General features: G+C 39.0%; 1 protein-coding gene across 1 annotated transcript in view; it reads left to right on the top strand.

The window, feature by feature from the left end:
- LOC124612395 (ZZ-type zinc finger-containing protein 3) overlaps nt 1–22815 on the top strand; it is a 77490-nt gene that overhangs the window by 50558 nt on the left and 4117 nt on the right. The window contains exon 7 of the mRNA XM_047140576.1: nt 15716–15838. Coding sequence (XP_046996532.1) covers nt 15716–15838 — 123 coding nt within the window. The remainder of the gene's footprint in view (nt 1–15715; nt 15839–22815) is intronic.

Consider the following 22815-nt stretch of genomic DNA (forward strand, 5'->3'; position numbering starts at 1 on the left):
TTCATGAATTATGCGATTCAGTTGTGTTATAAAAATGACCATTTGTGCCAAAAGAGTGTCGCTTATTTGGTGTGTGTTAAAATTGCTGCTATATTAGCCAGTCCTATTTCATTTTATCTGGCAGACAGTGACAAAATACACGTAATGAGATTGAGAAACCACACTAGTCTTGGGTAATACTTGTCTTAACAGCTTTTTCAGTATTAGACAATGACATTTCGTTTTTTCATGTAACAAAACGTTTGATGAACTTTGATGAGATAATAGATCCTTTCCCAGAAAGGAAAGCACACCATGTAAAGCTGTAACAAGATTAGAGACAAAAAAAAAACTACGACTTAAGGATTGAAGAAATGGGTACTGTCTTGCTTATCTCTTGTCTTTACTAGTTTTGTGTATCCAATATTTAATTTTATGTCACACAAAGCAGTAAGTTATTAGCTTATGCGCAAATTTTCTGAAGAGTTCTTGTTCTCCTGGTTACAAGTAATCGCATCCAGTATTTTTAAAAAAAAAGAGAGGCAGGATGTCAAACCGGCCTGGGAGCAGGAGAGGCACCGCAGGACGTTTAATTTCCACTGTCCTGAATACAGTTTGATGGCACCCATTACAAAATACAACATGTTTGAATTCCACAGAGCGAAATACAGTGACGTGCGCATCTTGCCTCAAATTCTCGAGGGAGGGGCACAGCCACTATATAGTATTGCCCCTGTTCGGAAATATCATAGATCCGGGGCTGATGACAGAGCAGTCTGAGTTGTAGTGGGGAGGTTGGTAGTCTCCACATGACCCGTGTTTACGTTTAGTGAGTTTGCTGTTTCATCTTCGTTTATTGCTCTCACATCAAATGAAAACAAAGTGGATTTCTGTGGCTGGGAGCTATCATTCGTGTAATTACGGAAGACTAAAATATGTTACTAGTTTCAGATTTTATTTTATTTCCACCTTTCTGACAGTCATTAATCGCCTTCAGAACAATGAAGTTATTTTTCTCGGTTTGCTAAAGAAATTTGACCTTTATTAATCTTTTCCGCTGAGGCAGTCAATTTATTTGAAATGAAGTGTTTAATTCCACACTATTGGCTAGTTTCAACTGTCCACTGCATTTCAAGTGTACGTTTTCATCTTCTAGCACTTATGGTATTATGCCACAATAATGAGCTAAACATGAGATAATACAGTATTGGTACTCCAAGAAAATTTACATCCAATTCTGGACATACAAATGTGCACTTTAAGCCGAATTATGCATTTTAGTATGGTTCACGAAATTCCGGTGCTCTTGGAATACACACTAATGTCTTGTTTCTTTTATGAGATAATATAAGATCTTTTAATGTTTTACACATACGAACATACGGGCTTCCTGCATCATTGTAGATGCGCTCTGTGACAACTGCTGAAACGAATCTTTTTCTAACAGGTCACGGGAAATTATTGCGAATGGTTGTTTGAAAAGTGTTACTTTCAAAGTAAATTTACTTTTACGCAAAATGAACTATGTGTGCAAATGAATGATGAGTTTCTTAAATCACAGAGCGTTTTACTCTCATTTAAAAATCAACTCTATGAGGATGACCATTTAGAATAATTTCGAGCCCAGTAGATCAGACATTTATGTAGTTGTTAAAAATTTTATTGGCACTTTTGTGTGATGTATTTTAAAGTGTAACACCCGCAGAAAAATCAACAATATGTGTGAATGCTTAGCTTCTCTTGCAGCTTATTCATCTTGGAGACCAATATTATATGTGAAAGCTTTTCTTTTCTTGTAGCAACACAATGTATACTAATTTAAACCATTAACTTTTCCTATTTGTGTATTCTTGCTACTTAACAGTGATGCTGCTATTAGCCGACTACATCACGAGTTCTATGCTCTGAATATCCGCTGTCATCTGCTGGCGAGATCACGTGACATGAGCTATGATTGGCATACAAAAGCACATCACAATCTTGATTTCAATGGTTTGGAAAGTAACATGTGGTTATTGGTGGAATTCGAATTTGTACTTTCTTAATACGAAAATATGCAGTGTGCATGTTGCTGCATATCAGACATCTTTCCAAAACGTGTTTTTTTCCCCTGAGTTTCAATTTCTAAAGTGCCGAAAAATTTTATGCCGGTGCATAAAACTATAACCATTCAAAGGATTGATAAGTGTTACAGTTCCGAGGTAAAGTATAATTTCACTTAATGCGGAAAAGGTGTATTTTCATCTGGGAGAAAGTGTATTTCTAAGCGGGAAATGCGGCAATATTTTTTCCTTGTCCACGTATACACCCTGGGTATATCTTACACTTGGTAAAAAGTGGATTTATGTCTTGTAATTCAGACTTTACATCTGTGTTTTCCTTGTAAGCTGTGACTCGGCCATTTAAACAAAAAACAGTTACATTTGGACAAATGTAACAACATGACAAACAGCTAATTTGCATGAAATGCACTTTACATAAGTGTGTTGCACTAGCTACACATATGTGTCAGATGATGGTACTTACCGATTCCACTTTGTTTCCATGGTTACTAGCTGGTGTCCCTCTTGCCAGTGGTAATTCATAACATTCTTGACTAGTGGTGGAACGTATATCATCTCCTTGGTTACCAAGTTGGTGCCCTACTGACTGTCTTTGCTACCTTTACACTTACCGGAAGGCTGTGCAGAGGACAAGTCACTTTTAAATGCACTCTGTCTTTGGGTAGTGACTGTTTCTTTAGTCTGACACTTTGTATAACCTTATATTCTTCTTTACAACATCAAAATATTATTTATTTTTCCTCAAGAACCAAACTCCTAATAATATATATATATAAAATCTAAAAACAAAGATGATGAGACTAACCAAACAAAAGCGCTGGCAGGTCGATAGACACACAAACATACACACAAAATTCTAGCTTTCGCAACCAACGGTTGCATCGTCAGGAAAGAGGGAAGGAGAGGGAAAGACGAAAGGATGTGGGTTTTAAGGGAGAGGTTAAGGAGTCATTCCAATCCCGGGAGCGGAAAGACTTACGTTAGGGGGAAAAAAGGATGGGTATACAAAGAATGGAGGTCTCTGCACCAGAATAATTTTTTCACAGAGATCACTCTGTGTTTTTCTAGCTGTCAGATACTTTCCACTGCCCTAATAATGAAGTACAGTTCTGCGCACAAACTTTTTTAGAAATTCTGTAGATTTCTGTTCTCATTTATATCCCTTCCTTGGAGAATCGAGACACATGCTTACATCTGGAGATTCTTCCAATGTTATAACACGGTTAGTACTCCATACAGTTGATTCTGAAATATCACAAGTTTTTGCTGTCAGTTTATTTGCACAAAATTTGTATTATTCCTGGTTTCTTTACTGTTTGCCAGGCAAGGAAAAAACCTGTTTCAGCCCATTCAACATTCCATTTGTTTTTGAATGTTTTGTTGCACTTTATGGACACTGACCGGTGTAGCACTATATGTATGCCCTTGCTCCTGCTCACTACAAAACACAAGTCATTGCACTTTTTTGTGGAAGAATGAAACCACACGTGGATACATAATACAGGGCGGCAGTGTTGTGTATTACAAGCTGGAGGAGCTAACCCCCATCATTGCTACAGTGTATATGGCAACAAAACTGTCAACCATACAAATCACAGCACTTCGCACCTGTAGACATCACACAGTGGATGTGACCTTGAGTTGCCTACTCTGGTTACAGCCATTTTAGCAAGTAACTTCTGCAAGCACTTGCCGAGTTGTTGATATTAGAAGAAAAACTTGTGCAAGTTTACTTCTGCAAGTCCCTTGGACTAGTTAATTTCAGCAAATTGCTGCAAGTGTTTGCAGAAGTATTTCCACTAGAGATGTGTCGTGTGATCGGTAAGTGAATATTTACAGCTAAAAACCAGAGCAGTTGCCATCGTTATTGCATTATTATTATTATTATTGGAGAAAAATCTTGACAAAAATAAATAAGTTAAGGTAAAAAAGAGCTGTTTTGGTGGGAAAAAATGGGTATAGAAGTGCACTTATTTATCCAGCAACACTGTTGAATGATTAAAGTGAAGGAGTTTCCTCAAATTAAAAACTTTATGAGAATGTTGTAGGTGTTGTATACAGTTTTCAAAAATCTCTTTTGTATTGTACAATAAAATATCCAAAACTAGGATACAGAAGTTCTGCAAGCTGTATCAACAAGAGATCACTTTTAATTATTCTTAGACTTTCACCAACAGTATTTATTATTTTTATTACAAATGTAATACTTTAAAAAACAGGAAACAAAAATTCTGCAAGCTAGATCACCCAGAGATTGTCTTTTAGACGCTATTAGATTTTTGCAAAGATTATTTTTTACTAACGTGATGCACTTTCGTTTCTGCATTAACATGTGCATCTACATATATACTCTGCAAACCAGTGTGAGGGTATGTCCCATTTTACCAGTTGCTAGAGTTTCTTTCCGTTCCATTCGCGTTTGGAGCACGGGAAGAATGATTGTTTGAATGCCTCTGTGCATGCAGTAACTATTCTAATGTTATCCTCATGATCCCCATGTGAGCGATATTTACGGGGTTGTAGTATATTCCTAGAGTAATCATTTAAATATGGTTCTTGAAACTTTGTTAATAGACTTTCTCGGGATAGTTTAGGTCTATGTTCAAGAATCTTGCAGTTCAGTTCCCTCAGTATCTCTGTGACACTCTCCTACAGATTAAACAAGCCCGTGACCATTCGTGCTGCTCTTCTCTGTGTATGCTCAATATCCCCTGTCCTTGAGCAATATTCTAGAACTAATTGCACAAGTGATCTGTGAGCAGTCTCCTGTGTAGATTGATTGCACTTTCCCGGTATTCTACCAATAAACCAATCTCTACCACCTGGTTTACCCACGACTGAACTTTTGTGGTCATTCCATTTCATATCCTTACAAAGTGTTACATCCAGGTATTTGTATGAGTATGCCGATTCCAACAGTGACTCATTGATATTGTAGTCATAGGATACTATGTTTTTTTCATTTTGTGAAGTGAAAAATTTTACATTTCTGAACATTTAGAGGAAGTTGCCAATCTCTGCACCATGTTGAAATCTCTCGAGATCTGACTGAATATTTATACAGCTGCTTTCAGATAGTACTTCATTATAAGTAAATGCATTGTTTGCATAAATGTGATTTTACTATTAATATTGTCTGCAAGGTCATTAATATACAACAAAAACAGCAATGGTCCCAACACACTTCTCAGGGGCACACCCAAAGTTACTTCTACATCTGATGATGACTCACGATCTAAGATAACATTTTGTGTCCTCCCCAACAAAAAGTCCTCAATCCAGTCACAAATTTCACTTGATACCCCATATGATCACACTTTTGGTAATAAGTGTAGGTGTGATACTGAGTCAGATGATTTTCAGAAATCATGCCGTGATCCAAAGCTTTCAGTGTCATGTGAGAAAGGGTGGGTTTCACGTGATTGATGTTTTCAAAATCTGCACTGGTTGGCGTTGAGGAGGTCATTCTGTTCAAGATACTTCATCATGTTTTGCACTGAGAATATGATCTAAGATTCTATAATAAATCAATCTCAAGGATATGTTTATGTTAAGATTAAAAATTAACTGAAATTGAAAGACATTTCTACTGCTATTCTGCTTTCTCTTGTGGTGAAACAAAGAAATCGGTTAAATTTTTTGCACTTCCTTGGCTGGCAATGACCAAGTATATACACTATGTGATAAAAAGTATCCAGACATCTGACTGAAAATGACTTAAAATTTGTGGCGCCCTCCGTTGATAATGCTGGAGTTCAATATAATGTTGGTCCACCCTTAGCCTTGATGACAGCTTCCACTCTCGCAGTCATATGTTCAATCAGGTGCCATTTTGGGGAATGGCAGCCCATTCTTCAAGGGGTGCTGCGCTGAGGAGAGGTATCGATGTTGGTCGGTGAGGCATGGTACGAAGTTGGCGTTCCAAAACATCCCAAAGGTGTTCTATAAGGCTCGGGTCAGGATTGTGTGCAGGCTCGTCCATTACAGGCATGTTATTGTCGTGTGTCCACTTCGCCACAGGCTGTGCATTATGAACAGGTGCTCGATCATGTTGAAAGATGCAGTTACCATCTCTGAATTGCTCTTCAATAGTGGGAAGTAGAAGGTGCTTAAAACATCAATGTAGGCCTGTGCTGTGATAGTACCATGCAAAACAACAGGGTGCAAGTCCTCTCCATGAAAAACATGACCACACCACACCATAACACCGCTGCCTCTGAATTTTACTGTTGGCACTACACACGCTGGCAGATGGACGTTAACCAGGCGTTCACAATCAGATCGCCACATTGTGTACCGTGATTCATCACTCCACACAACATTTTTCCACTGTTCAATTCTCCAAAGTTTAAGCTCCTTACATCAAGCAAGGCGTTGTTTGGCATTTACCGGCATGATGTGTGGCTTATGAGCAGCTGCTCAACCATGAAATCCAAGTTTTCTCACCTCCCACCTAACTGTCACAGTGCTTGCAGTGTATCATGATGCAGTTTGGAATTCCTGTGTGGGGTCAGGATAGATGTCTGCCTATTACATATTATGACCTTCGCCTATTACATATTATGACCCTCTTCAACTGTCAGCGGTCTCTGTCAGTCAGCAGACAAGGTCAGCCTGTACGATTTGTGCTGTACGTATCCCTTCACTTTTCCACTTCACTATGGCATCAGAAACAGTGGACCTATGGATGTTTAGGAGTGTGGAAATCTCACCTTCAGACGTACGACATTAGTGACACTCAATCACCTGACCATGTTCGAAGTCTGTGAGTTCCGCAGAGCCTACTGATGTCGCTGATATGGAGTACCTGGCAGTAGGTGGCAGCACAATGCACCTAATATGAAAAACATATGTTTTTGGTGTGGTATCTGGATACTTTTATCACATAGTGTTTGTTTATGGGTTCCCGTGGTACCATACACTTGTTTCAGTTCATCTTTCTTTGTGCCACTGTTCTTTTCACATTGTTGTACTGGTATTGAACACACAAAACTTCTGCAAGTTTGAGAAAAACTTCCAGCAAGTGGTAAGTTTGTCAAGTACTTGCAACAAGACACAAGAAACTGGAAGTTGATGGTACTTGCGGAAGTCGACTTGCTGAATGTGTTTTCAAGTCAGATAACTTGCAGAAGTAGATTCAGCAAGCAACTTATGGAAGTTTACTGGCTAGTAGACATGTGCCTTTAGTAGAGTTTTCGGAAACCTGCAGTTTTGTGTTAGGTACTTCTAAGGAGATTCAGGACCCTGTATTAAATTTAGTTATATGTTTAGGACTGGTTGTGGTTGCGGTAGTGTTGAATGGAGAGAGGGCGAGGGAGGCATGAGGTAGGGAGGCAGAGTGAGGGCCTATGGGTGAGTGGCTAGCATCTCAGAGGGGTAGCAGGTATATGGGGTCAGCACGAAATGCACGATTGTAGGGGTTGATGGGAAGCTGTGCATGCTGAAAGCAGGATGGGAACATGAATTTGGAGGGGGTGACAGAATGGAGGAAGGGGAAGTGTCAAGTGAAGGATTCAGGAACAGTGGGTTACCTGAGGTTGAGGCCAGAATGATTGCAGGAGTGGAGGATGTGTCGTAAGTATAACTCCCGCCATTGTACTTATAGTTCAGTGAAGCTGATGGTGGAGGGATGGATCCAGATAGTCAAAGTTGTGAAGCAGCCATTGAAATTGAGAATGTTTTGCCCACCTGCATGTTGTGCCACTGGCTGGTCAACTTGGTTGTTGGCAACAGTTTGCCGGTGGCCAGTCTTCGTGGTGGACAGCTAGTTTGTAGCCATATTGTCGTTAAAAGCTGTGCAGTATTTACATCAGAGTTGGTATAGGATGGGGTGGAATCAGAGGTGCTGGTTCGGTGGATTGGGCAGGTCTTGTGTCTTTGTCTGCAAAAGTTACTATGGGACGAAACTGCTGAGGTCATTGGTCCCTAGGCTTACACACTACTTAATCTAATTTATACTAATTTATTCTAAGGACAACACACACACACACACACACACACACACACACACACACACACACACCTAAGGGAGGACTCGAACCTCTGACGGGGGTAAAGCCACTCGAACTGTGGCAAGGCACCTCAGACTGCGCAGCCCTTTGTCTGCCTTAGGGATACGGGGTGAAGGATATGGTTCAGCTGTTCCAGTCCAGGGTGATATTGAATGGTGACGGGACTTCTCCTTTTTTAGGTGATTTTTGGATTGGTGGGAAGATTAACAGTGTGTTAGGATATGGCTTGGGAAATATGTTTTTGGTCTTCCCCAGGGCCCTTCCTAAGAACACTAATCTTTTAGCAGAAGAAAGGACAGCTGTACACAATGTGAAAACAGATCTTATGCTAATAATCCTCATTGCACACAAGTGATCCACTGCTGTTGTGATGAGTCATAGTGGCTACTTGAAGGAAGATCTCTGCTAACACCTACAAGCTCTGCCAGTGATCACATCCCAGAAGTCCAACATGACTTCTAGTCCTTACTGAAATCCATAGGCCCTTCCCAGAACCTCTCCTCTGAGTATGTCTCCCTCCTCAAACCTGCAACACAACACACACCTACACCTGCCTTTTACATGCTTTCCAAAATCCACAAACCCAACAATCCTGGATGCCCCATTGTAGGTGGCTGTTGTACTCCCACTGAAAGAGTTTCCACTTTTGTTGATCAACACCTCCAACCAGTTACCCGGAACCTAGCCCCCTGCATCAAAGCTGCTATCTAATTCGTTCACTGTGTTTCCAACATCCCCACCCCTTTACTGCCTGGATCCCTTCTTGTAAGTGTTGATGCCACCTTGCTATACTCGAACATCCCTCATGCTCATGGCCTTGCTACCATTGAACACTACCACTCCCAACATAATCCAGATTCCAAACACCTTACCAACTACTTTGACTTTGAAGGGGAGGTATACAAGTAAATTCACAGCATAGCCATTGGCACCTGCATGTCAACTTCCTATGCCAACCTGTCGCTAGAGGAAACCTTCCTAGTCTTGCAAAATCCAAATTCATAGTCTGATTGAGAGTCGTTGGTGATATCTTCATGATCTGGACTCAGAACCGATACACCCATCCACATTACTTCAAAATCTCAACACCTCAACATCTGCTTCACTTGGTTGTCCTGTATCCAACGTGCTGCCTTCCTGGATGCTGACCTCCACCTCTCTGATGGTTCTGTCCACACCTCTATCCACGTTAGACCCACTAACCACCAACAGCACCTGCATTTTAACAGCCGCCATCCCTTCCACACCAAAAAATTCCACCCATGCTGCCTAGTCACTCATGGATGGTGTGCCTGCAGTGATGAGAACTTCCTTGCCCAGTATGCTTAGGGTCTCATGATGACCTACACAGACAGGTAAGAGCCCTTCCTAACCTAGTCTACAAGCAGATTTCTTGTGCCATTCCCACCAACCCCAAGAATCAGCTACAAAGAAGTGACTCCTTGTCACCCAGTATTACTGTACACCGGAACAGAGTTTTGATTATCTCTCATCCTGGCCTGAAGTGCAGGACATTCTACCCATGATCCTTCCTACCTCTCCTAAAGGGGTGTTCTGTTGCCCACCCAACCTATACATCATCCTAGTCCATCCCAATGTCGCTCCCATTCCCAATCCCTTTCCACCAGTATCATACCCCTGTACTCCATCAGAGACCAGTCTATCTGTGAAAGCAGCCGTGTCACATACCAACTCTGCTGCAAAGACTACAATACAATTACCAACCAGCTATCCACCTTTATGAATGGCCACTGCCAAGTCGTTGCCAATAATAAAGTTGACCACCTGGTGGCACAACATGATGCTGAGCGTAACAAGCTCAGTTTCAATAGATGCTTCACCACCTGGGCCATCTTGATCCTTCCCGCCACCCTCAGCTTCTTTGACCTATGTAGATAAGAGTTACCCTAACAACACATCCCTCTGTTCCTGTAATTACCCTAGTCTCAATCTCAGCTAACCCACTGTCCCTGCACCCTCCACCCGACAGTTTCCCCTTCCTCCATCCTGTCACCCCTTCCCAGTTCATGTCCCCATCCTGCCTTTAGTGTGCACCACTCCCCACCAGCCCCTACTGTTGTACATTTACATGCGGGGCCCATATACCTGCCACCACTCCCTTCCTACGTTCCTGGCCAGCAAAGCAGCTGCCTTCCTCAGAGCCACAGTTCTTCTCCCTGACTCTCACCTTCCTCTCCCTGTATGCCTTTACCCATCCATTCGTCACTACCCCCACCACAACCATTCCAACTCCGGAAGCTAGAAAGTTGTATTCTGTTTGCATGTGCCTACTAACAACTCAGCACTTCCGCTTTATACTGCATATGTATAGTAAAACTTGAGATTGAGAAAAAGAGATAAGTGATCTTCAGTATTAAAATAATATTGATGATGATGATAACTTTATGCGAAAATTTTTATTTGTCGAGGTTGCAAATAGTATAAAAAATTAAATTTGGAAACTAGTTTTGGTTTTTCATGCAACCATCCTCAGATCTGGAGAATCAAGCAGAAGCAGAAAATTTATTTAGGTAATATATTTCAGGGTAAAGTAATGTACAAAAAGTAATGACATATAAACATGATAAAGACATAGTGTCAACTTAAATAGTAGGGTTAGACTGCATCGTATGCATATGTTAGTGGCTTTTCCCTCCTTACATAGTACTATCTGATGAATGTGAACCGCAGTCAGTTTTACGAGATTGCAAAAATTGGGAAGTAATAAATAAGAAAGACACGCCATTCTCATATGAGAGACAACTTCAATGAAGTGCTGTCTATATACCAAAGAAGAGTGAGCGTAAACATACCAGTAAATACTCTATTCTTTAAAGAAACAAACCCTTGTATAAAGCAGCTACAAATGTCTGATAACTTAACAAATGAATTAATGTGTTAAATATTTGCCTTTAAGCATGTAAGTGAGAAAAAGTTTAGGAAAGGTTTGAAATTGTGCTTAAAATTGGTTGGAACTCTGTAAGTGCTGTCATTATGAAACATTCAATAAATATAAACTGGGAAATTCGGGCTCCAAATTAAGCTAAAGCTAGTTTCGCACACATTTAATTGTTTGACATCATATCTCGTGAACTTTTTGTTGTATAATGATATAATTTGGCAGGTACATTCAGTGGTATATGTCAATACTGTCTGCAAAGAGTGGTGCAAGTGGAATATTTAATAAAGAAGTAATAAATTAAAATGTTATGTGTGATGCTGAAGTTTGACTATATGAACATTGAAGCATTGACTATATGAACATTGAAAATGTAGTAAAGAAATAAATTTTTTCCTTTCATCACTTTGTGGAGGATTTCAGTGAGAGAAATGTTTTTAAAGGTTTGAAATTACGTGTAATCTTTATCAGAAGTTGCTGAGTGTTCTCACTCTCAGATAATGTCAGAATAAAGTCAGTGTATTTGAACATTGTTGGTTAGATTGCCTCATATAACACACACTTGCCTTGTGGTGTTGAACTTTTAATGTAAGATTATACCTCTTAATGAGTAGATTACAACAGTCTGCTGTTTGCTTCATATTGATGACAAACAAATTTGGCCTGTTTCATAACGATAAAGTGTAAAAACTTTGCACTCAAGTGTTTTTTTAGAAAGCGTAATATGTTGTCTGCTTATTGTAACTTGTTTCTTTGCTAGTGTCTCATTTCGTTATTTGTAATCAAATTGTTTGGTTCTTTTATCCCTGTAAGTTTAGAATCACTCTTTTTAATCTTGTTGTTATAGCCAGCACTTTATTGAAGTTATCTCTTAAATGAGAATGGTACATCTTTCATGTTTATTACTTCCTTATTTTTTGTAATTCCGTAAAAGTGCTTATGTTTCGTGTTCGTTTGTTAGCGGCTTTTCCCTAGATATGTAGTATCAAGATATAAAGACAATGTGGCCTAGACCTATTAATGTTTCATATTGTTTGCAATCAAAAGAACTAAAAAATGTACATAAAAGTTTTTTTTTTTTTAAATGTTTTGTTATGTGTTTGCTATAGTTCTGGACTGACTTAGCATTCAAGGAGTTGACAGATGAACCAATAAAATTTGCTTTCTGTTGGAGAATTTTCCGGAGAAGAAAATAATGACTGTGATTTTGTACAAATAAAATTCTTTCGTAACATTTGGAAAACCATTGTTTCATTTCTAGAAAAAATGTTTTTTAATCAACCTAGAGAAAATCAAAATTTGTGTAGATTATTGAAGATAAATCTGTTGTAGACAGAGTAGCAGACTTTAACAAAATACATCAGACCAACCACTTCATCTGGCTATAATAAAGTACGTAAAAATAAGTAATGAAACTTGAAGACAAGACTTTCGTTCTGTAATAGATGTAGGTTTGGTAGACTAAGTCTCCTATAGGTTGGCAGACTTTTTACATGTAGGATATATAAACAATGCCACAGTAAATTTTAGTGATTATTAAGTACTGTGTAAACAAAATACAAATATCAACAGTTTTGCAGGGAGAAGTATCTTGGTGCAATGAGCTATTGTACTGCTTGGATTTTATTGTTTTTACCGAAATATATTCTATATAAAATGAAATTTTATGGAATTAAATGTAAACTTTGTCTTCAAGACAAGAAAAATGAGTATCAGATTAGGTTCTTTGCATTACTTGAGTGTACCTTGTTCTTATGGTGAAAATTTCATTAGAGAATGTTGCTGATGCATGCATAAAATAGAAATAAATATTCTTAATTTTTGGATACTTGAAAGTTGTAAGTTGTAAAAAAAATACTTTTTTTTTCTCCATCAGAGATATTAGTTCAAAATGAAATTACAAGTAAATAAAAATAAAAAAAAAATTGTCTTATCAGTCAGTTAGTATCAGATTTATATGCACAATTAGAAGTCCTTTCATCCACTGAGTTGTAAATTGGCCTCTGTTCTTGCTAACATATAATCCCTGAGATGAGCAATATCCCCATGGACAGATTAGGAAACTTAGAGTAAAAAAAAATTCTAAACTTGGGAGAAAAAGAGGGAAAGCAGCAAATTGGGTATTTTAAGACTTGCATTCTGGAGAAGCAACGTTCAAATAGCCTTATAGCTATAGTGATATTAAAAAAAAAAAAAAGGTGGGGGGAGGGGCAAAGGGCAACCATTACCTCGAAGCTGATGAGCAGGTAGTCCAGTTTTGTTTATTGTTTTTGACTCTGGAATTCTTATCATCATAACATTGATCTGTGATTTTCATGGTTTCTCTGAACTACTACTTACAAATATTAGGAGAGTTCCATAATTATGACAAAATTATTTCTTTTCTCCACCGAATGAGTTAGTGTTCCCTCTCCAGTTACTAGAATTGCAACGGGATACTAGACCTTAAAAATGATATAAAGTAACATGCAAGGCTTGCTTCACTGGAAGTGTTCCATGGATCATTTGCGTGATAAATCGTAATGATGTGGAACATTAACATTGCAAATTTATTTGTAAAAATTGCTAAAAATAAAGCTACTGATGTGAGTTAGTACTTTGTATCTTCCACCTTTTACACATTACAATAACAGAAATTCGCCTCCAGAATAGAAGGAGTTGTCAAAGAGAGAATTTTTCGATTTGTCTTTAAATTTTAATTTGCTGTCTGTTTGACATTTTACATCACTGGGTAAATTTTGGCATTGTGCACACCTTTTCATGCTAAGGACAACCTTAATATGGAGTAATGAATGTCATTTATTCCTTCTGTTGTAATTATATACATCATTGTTCCTTTAGAACTGCAGTGGATTACTTACAACAAACTTAAGGAGGGATTAACTATACTGTGAAGCTGCCTTGTAGTATGCCACACAGATCATGCTGTTGCTTGAAAGTCTTGCCCCAACATAAACTTTTGTAGAGTTACCATGAGTTGCCATATTTTGTGCTGAGAAACGCTAATGCAAACAGGTTCTGGTACATTTATAGATCAGCTAAACATATGTAAAGAAAGATAGGAACATAGAATAAATTTCCATTCACTGTAGGGAAGTTTTTGTGATGTAATGGTTAATGTAAATTCCATCAATTCAGAAGAAGACTGCTTTTTCTGTGTTGGTGTAGTAAGGAGTTGATAGGATTCACTCAGTTTAATGATAGCAGATGAAGAGTAGCAGTAGACAGAGACTGTGGACATTTGATGCACATGATTATTGTTTTGAATGAAGATGAGCATGCAGATTGCTTGTAATTTTGAAATTGCCTTAGGCAACAGTCTACCAGTTGGAATGGTGTACAAGGTAAATATTTCAGTTGCGAATGAAATACATGTTAATATCAGCACATTGCTTCTAAGTTTTGACCTTTTTCTGATTTCTGAGAGGGATATGCAGAAAGCAAAGATTTCAAACTAGAAATGACCTTTAAACATTCATGTGTTTACGTGGTTTTAAAAGATGCAAACAAAAGATAAGATAAGCAAATTTCATACAACTTCCATACAACAGTAGCAGCTACATGTTTCTTCCTGCAACATACAGTGTCATATGGGATCAGAGCAAATTTTTGTGGGTAGTAAGTACAGTACTTATTTTTCTATATTTACATGTTGTGTAGTGTAGAAGTACCACTGTATACAATATCAGTTTCTGGGAACAACCAAATCCCCATAACTAATTCTAGCTCTCATTCCATCAACAGTAGTTCTATTTTACAACTGGGGTTTTCTGGTGTGTGAGAAAACAAAAAGGACTACTGACTTCACTGGTGTCACTTACTTTCCCAAAACCTGATTTATCTCTCAAGGAACCTCTGAGTATATTAGACATGTTAAGAACTTATAAATTATGGTAATCTCCGCTAAATTGTAGTATATTATGACTATAATGAGTACTTAGCTAGCGTTCTCTGGGTCCAAAAAGCATGTAATATGATTCATTTGTGTTGTGAATTCAAGAATATCCTGTAGAAGCCTGTTCAAAGAACTGGATACACTGTCTGGTGCTTCTCAGTATATTTATTCATTAATGAAATTTGTTGTTAGTGATATATCTCTTTTTCAATCCAACAGCTTAGTTTACATAAACGAATACCAGGGATAAAAACAATATTCACAGAGTCACTTTCATTGGTCCAGATAGATGTTAGTTATTCAGGTACACACACTGTCAATAGTTTGCCATCCATTACAAAAAGTGTAGCTACTAATGAAGTGCAGTTTGAGAAGCTTAACTGATTTATTAGTGGCCAACACTTTCTACTCCATTATTGAATTTCTTTGCAGCATCAATTGACATATATATTATTAACTAAATCATGTAACATAAGTACTATGAAAACAGTTTATCTAATTATAACTTAACTTCAAATCCTAAATTAAAAATTTAAAGAGCTATGATTATTTTGTCTCAGTATTGCTTTTGTCTGTGCAATAAATCACCACAATGGAGTTTTCATCTTTGAATAATGTTCAATGAGTCAAAATATGGGTAAAAGAAACTGTTACTGATGAAAGTAAATATTCGAATTGCCTGGTATAAATAGGTGTTTGCAGAAGCCAGCGATTTGAGAAAGGTGAAGCCTGTAAAAATTACATCTCTCTCTTGCATTTCTGTAGAAATAAATAAATGGCAGACATCTATTTGAAGGTCATAAATGGATAATTTGTGGTCAAACAATGTTTGTAAATAGTTTTAATACTTTGTTTTTCCCAAATTTAGGGTATGGAGAAACCTCAACAGGATGTGGCAAATAATGAAGAATATAGCAGTTTACAGTTGCTGATACGGGTCAGACAGGAGAAAGCATTACAGGATGTCAGTGTAATGCATCAAGGTTACAAGGTAATGACATAGTAAAAATTATTTGTAATCATCCTTACTGTTTTAAATATGTAAGCTTTAATCATTCACTATGAGGAGGAAAAAAAAGACACTCCCCAAAGGAGTTATGCAAATTGGTCTCTAATTGATATTCATCTATGGAAAATACAAAATTGTAAACTGTGGCAGCTGCGGGTTTAATGTGAGACACTGCAGCACAGTTTCACCACACAGCTGGCAAGGATAGTAAACAGGGGACATGTCAATACCAAGGCATAAAGTTTTACAAATTTCATTCTGTGTACTCTGTTGGACAGCTACTATGCCAAACAGTATATGCAGATGTGAGCATTTGAGAGGGGACATATAGTTGGGCTCAAAGAAGCTGGTAGGAGTAATTGGTGAATCGCTTGACACTTGAATAGAAGCGATGCCACTATTTGACCATGCTGGAACAGGTGAACCATGGCTGAACACAGTGTCAGGACAGAATCGACTGACCCAAAGAGACAACAGAATGTGAGGATTGAGTAATTGTCAGAGAGGCACTCAGATCCCTAGATTTATCATTATTGTCAATCTGACATGCAACTGGTGGTTCAGTGACCACAAGGACCATTAATAGTTGGCTTACAGAAAGTGGGCTTGGCATGACACCCCTTGCACTGACAGCCATTAACCTCTGTACAATAAGACTGCATTGGTATCGGGCACATTTGGCATGGAATCTCATTGACTGGAGTAGAATTGCCCTATGTGATGAGTACCACTTTGAATTGATCTCCCAGTGTCCATTGAAGGTGTGTCGGAGATACATCGAACAGCCGTGGGATACCAAACTTGACTGTTGCCTGCCAAATGGCTCGATAACCAGAGTGTTGGTTTCAGGTGACATTTCATTTTATAGGAAGACCCCTTTGGTTGTCATCCGTGGCACCCTTACAACACAGCAGAACGTCGACAATGTTCTGTGCCCGTTTTGTTGCCATTCATGGCAAGCCATCCCGGGCTTACATTTCAGCAAGATTATGCCTGCTTGTATATGTTGATAGTCTCTACTGCTTGTCTTCATGCATGCCAAACCCTACCTTGGCCGGCAAGGTCTCCGGATCTCACCCCACACCAGGCAGGTCTGCTGGGCCGGTTGCAGCCTCATGGTAGTGAACATATTAATGCTCACATTAAGTACAGACTTATGAACAGCAGATGTTTACTTACATGTGCTTACATAAAGAGAAGAAAAAAGAATTCAATAACTGTGGGCTGTTGATCCAACTCCTCTGGAGCAGTGTGAGCCTCTGTCCCCTTCCTCATTTTCTTCCTTTTTTTTTAGCTTCTTTACAAGAGTCACTTTGAAAGTTTTGTGAATGTGATGAAACTTTGTGGAAATTTACCTGTATGTGTCTTCTCAGGATACTCTTTTTCAAGTTATGTGCACAAGTATATCCTCTTGAATAATTCACTTAGGACTCAACAGTTTACCTCTTTGGGAAGATAGTTGGGGAATGATTCATTGGCGGATATAGCTGCCCGTTGACCAGTGGAAAGATGGGCCAGAAGTTGAGGCTCCTAAACATGTGTCTTTGTTTTTGCAACATGACATGGTCATAGTTCATATGTGTGGAATGAAGCTTCACAAATCCAGTGGCTGCTTTTACTGGATTCTTTCAAAGAGCTTATGAAAGGATATTGCTTCTCAGCAACATGCCTTTACTATCTTACCTCCTTCAGGTGGGATTGTGATAGTTTCCACGTGGAGTAAAAAATAAATTTGCAGCCCATTCTTTTGGCCATAATCCTTGCCCTGTCCCGTGTGCCTGTCCACACTACACTGTCTCTCCTGCTGCTACCATTTCCTGCTGGAGCACTGGTGGTTCTTATAGTTTTGCTGTCCCTATTGACACTTATTACAGAACATAGAGGGTGCTTATATGATAAGGGCCCCCCTCCCCAAACACAGAGTGTTTCAAAAATACTGTTACAACTTTGGGGTCATGTTTCTTACATGAGAACAAAGAAGAAAGTTTGTATAAACGTACATCCGAAAAGCCTTTTTACTCGAGTTGTTAATGAAAGTGATTGAAGTTAATCAACACACAAACTTCTAGTAGATGCTCAAAATGCCCTCCTTTTGCTTTTAAACTTGTTTGTACTCATTGAATCATGGACTGGCCTACTCTTTCAAATACTCCCTGATGGTTTCAAATGGATTTTCAGGCTTCAGTGGCATGTCAATAAAGAGTTTTTTGCATCCAGGTGGTCTGCTGCATAGACTAGTTGTTTTATATGCCGCCGGAGGTAATAATCCAGAGGATTAAGGTCGGGGGGATGTACAGGCCATGGAATTCGTCCTCCTCTACCTATCCATCCATCAAGGAAGATACCAGCCAGTGCCTCTCTAACACTGAGGGTGGAATGTGCTGGAGCTCCTTCATGTGTAAACCAAGTGTTTCTTCTTATTTGCAGGGGTAAGTCTCCGAAGACAGCACCTGTGGGATGTGTTGGGTGAACATATAGCCTCTCGTGCTGTCACCTATAGTTCCAACCTACACATTAATCTTAAACTCTTATGCTGATGTCTAGCCTGTATTGTAACATGAAGATTCCAATCAGCCCACATGTGTTAGTAGTGGAAATGTGTTATTCCATCTCTCCCAAATTATGCCTTGTCTGTAAACGAAACTCAAGAGACAATCAATGGATTGGCAGTTTGTGCAACAAAGTCGGTAAAAGTTCTCCTGTGGTAGGCTATCAGCAGTGTGAGGTCCTACGCATGTTGAAGATAAGAGTTGCTCGTGAAGTACCCTCCATATTGAACTCGGAGATGTACAGTATGCCAGGGCCACTTGACTTGCACTGATATCTGATGGCTGTCTGCATTCCAAGCATCACCCAGGACTGGGTGGACCACATCACACATGTGTTGCACCATGTTGTTGAGTCCTCCATTCTCTCATCCTATAAGAAAAGCCGTCCACTGGTGGAATGAGGATTGTCATTTAGCAGTAAGGGCCAGACATGCTGTATTATGTTGGTTTAGAAACAGACCTAGTGGAGACAGCATCACAGCCTTTCGGCAGGCAAGAGTTAAAGATGGCAAATCATGAAAGAGAGAAAACAGAGTGTGTGGAGAGAATTTTTAGCATCCATGAACCCTTCCGCACCTGCAACGGAGGTATGGGAGTCAATTTGGAAGATATCAGGGAATAACGTTTCAGGCCCAATATCTGCCATAATAATTCTTTGACTGCCAGTCTTGGCAGTTGATGAGACCCAAAAATTTCAGTAGAGTACTGATCACTCCATTTGACACAATCTGCTTTCTCCTGCTTTTAAACATGAAATCACGTTTATTCGTGGGCTCAGTCTATCTGCATTGGCTTGCTTGATAAAGTTAGTGTCCAAAACAGCTGACAGATCGTGTAAATTTACTTTCTAAAATGGCCAATAAATCGCATTCGTTGAATGAAACCATGCAGATAGAAAGTAGCTTCAGCTCGTTCATTAATTAAATAAATAGACATGGCTTCCTTCTCTCTTATGGGTGATGAAATTTTGCACGAATAGAAGAAAGTGATGATGATCCAGACTTTGTGCAAGAAGAATTGCATCAAATTTCTATTGAGTATTTAGAGTTTTGGTTTTGTATAAAGAAATGTTGAACCAATTGTTTACGTTGTTTTCTTGTGTTCCTTTATTTTCTGAACACTGAATTTTTTTCTTAGTTTTAGGTTCAGAAAATGAAGATAGTGATTCTATGATGAATGTAGAACCATAAAATATCTGTTCTGACAATACTGAAAGGAGGCCAAGACAAAGGGCAGAATAGCAAAAAGTCATACTGATTCTACAGTGGGGTGAGCTGAAATGGACTGTTTGCCAAGTGTAGACATTTTTAGTGGGGCCAGGGTGCCACAGATTTATGTGAGTTAGATGCAGACTGTTCAGTTCTGGATTTATTTTCATGTTTCACGGAAAGGGACCTTCTTGCTCATTCCAAAGAGCAGGCAAATGTTTATGACAGACAGAAAATGAGGAAACAGACAAGTGCAGGTCGGCTCACTCCTGCATGCAGAATGTCTAGTTGGACAGGTTTTACTTTGGTGGAAATAAAAAAATTCTTGACTATAATTTTCTATGTGAGCATCATCTAAAAGCCCTTATTCAAGATCATTGGAGCCAAGATTCTTTTATGTCCTGTGACTAGTGCCCAAATCTGTTGAGCAGAAATAGCATCCTACCGATTATGTCAAACTTCCATTTGAATGATAATTCATTGGAAATCAAGTGAGACGAACTTGGGGTATGTCCTTTTACAGAACGTCTGCCCTCTAGTTGAAACTGTCCATTTACAGTTGCAGTAGGCATGTGTTACTGCATGGATGTGTTATTTCAAGCAAGATATGCCACAGAAACCAAGCAAATATGGCATGAAATTATTATATGTGCTGTCAGAGTCTAACCCTGGTTATATCTGGAATTTTCTGTGGCCAAAGCAGTGTTGTGGTTGACACTGTGAAAAACCTGCTTGGTACCCTAGCAGGTAAGGGGTACACATTATTCACTGATCATTTTAATACATGACTTCTTGCAAGAGAGCTAGGAAAGCAGAAGATGGACCTTGTTGGAACTGTAATGAGGACCAGGAGGGGAATGCCTCGGGCACTGATATCACGTAACATAGTGAGTAGATTTTCCGTAGGAATGGGAACCTTTCAGCTGTATGCTGGAAAGATAAAAGAAATGTGTGCATGCTAAGCCCCAGACATCAAGCAGGAACGATAAGTTACAAAGACAGAAGGGGTAAGGCAAAAATGAAACCTGCTTGTGTTGTGGAGTACAATAAAAGAAAAAAGATTAGGGTTGATCTGTCTGATCAGATGATGTCATATGAGGCTTTTGAACTCAGAACTGTGAAATGGTGGAGGAAACTTGTGTTTCATTGTTTTCTTACATGATTGGTAAATGCATGCATTCTGCATAATAAGGTAAAAAACAAGAAGATACGTTTGTTTAAATTTATAAAGGTATTATATGTAGAACTGCCAATGTGTGAAGACACTCCCAGACCAAGTTCTGTTGGGGGCATCTAAGTTGGACTATCTATGGAAAAGCATTTCCTGGAAAAAATACCACATCCACTAGGTAAAGGAAGAATCCAGAGAATGTGCAAACTATGCTCAGCAAAAGGAAAACAGCAAACGGGGAACTCTACAAGAAGGGATATGATATACCAGTGCAGCGAGTGCAAAATCACAAAGCGTTAAGAACCGTTTTTCAGAATATGTCGCTTGAAAAAATGATACAATGTCAATCTTTTATATAACAATTTATAATTATGGACTTAAGATACCAGTTTTCAGTTATTGAATATAAAACTGTAGATTATGAGGACTAAAATATCAGTAAAACATGTTTTTCATTTCCGTGAACTTTATTTTTTGGAAAACCTTACAATCCTTAAAAATATAATGGGGAAAAAAATAAATGACCAAAGGAGCTGTAAATGTATTTTCCAGAAGAAGATGATATAGGCACTCATAAATGACTAGTGTTATAACCAAATGAACATTAGTTTTCTGTAAAACACATACAGAAAATTAATAAAAAATATTGGCATTGTAAGAAATGGCGTGGTTACATGGCCAGCAGTGAAAGTGTTAAACAGTGATGTCTGCCAAACAGCACTCAGGCAAATAGCATAGACACAAATAGTATCTATTATACCAATCCTCGATTCTGCCAACATAGGAAACACACAGAGAAACAGCAACTAGATTTTTCGTCTGACAACTTGGAGCCATATAACTGCCCTTTCTCCTTGCGAAAGCTACAGCCAGCACTAACTGCTGCATATGACAGTGCTTCAGGACCTGATAGAGTTAAATACATCATGTTACGATACTTAAGAATGGAGATGAAAGAAGTCCTCCTGTGCCTCTTCAGTCAAATAGGGCTTGAGGCTATTTTCTGGATCCATGATAGGAGGTGACTCTGATACTGCTTCTAAAGCCAGGGAAGAATAGATTATCTCCAGGAAGCGACAAGAGTGCTCTCTAGCTGTATAGGACTTGAGTGGATGATAAACCGAAGCCTAATGTGGACTCTTGAAACCAAGGGATTGTGCAGCTATTTCCAGTAAGAGTTTCTAAGATAGCAGTCCATTCTTGGCAATCTCCTCCAATTAGCGGGTGTGATAAAAGAGTCATTCCTACTCAAACAGCAGTTTTTTGATCTGGAGAAAGCCTACGGTACCTGGAAACCCAAGATCTTCCGTCAGCTGCATGGACAGGGTTTTTGTGAGTGTCTTTCCATCTTGCTGCCCTCCTTCCTTGGTGAACGATATTTCCGGTATCGAGTCAGTGCTATATGCTCCAATTCATTCCATCAACAGTATGATGTTCCTCTGGGTAGTGTTCTGAAAGCCACCCTTTTTATTATAGCAATCGACACTATCTCTTCCACAATAAGCAACCCAGACCATTATTCCTCATTTGTGGATGACTTTGTGATATTCTTCTATTCCTCCAGTCTGACGACTGCTTCATGTTAACTAGAGCTGACATTTAAGAGGCTGGAGGATTGGGCTGATATCACTGGTTTTAAATTCTCTGCAGAAAACATGGTATTTGTATATTTTAACTGTTTGCATAAATGCCTTCCCTACCTGGAACTCCGGCTGCAGAGAACCATCTTGGGTCTTAAGACCTCAGTTACATTTTTGGACCTCATCTTTGTTCACAGGTTAACATAGCTGCCACCCCTCCATGAAAATGTAGATTTCTCAGGGCACTAATCATTTAAAATGTCTTAGTGGTAAGAATTGGCGCATGGATCTTTCCAACTTGCTTACATTCTATAGAACCCTTGTCCACACATCATTTGACTGTGGCAGCATAGTGTGTGGTTCAGCCAGACCTACTTATTTAAAGATGTTGGACCTGTCAACCATAAAGGCTTTAGGCTGGCCACAGCTCCTACTATTCCTAGCCCTTGTG

This window comes from Schistocerca americana, chromosome 4 (genome assembly GCF_021461395.2).
Source record: "Schistocerca americana isolate TAMUIC-IGC-003095 chromosome 4, iqSchAmer2.1, whole genome shotgun sequence".
In the NCBI taxonomy this organism is placed as follows: domain Eukaryota; kingdom Metazoa; phylum Arthropoda; class Insecta; order Orthoptera; family Acrididae; genus Schistocerca; species Schistocerca americana.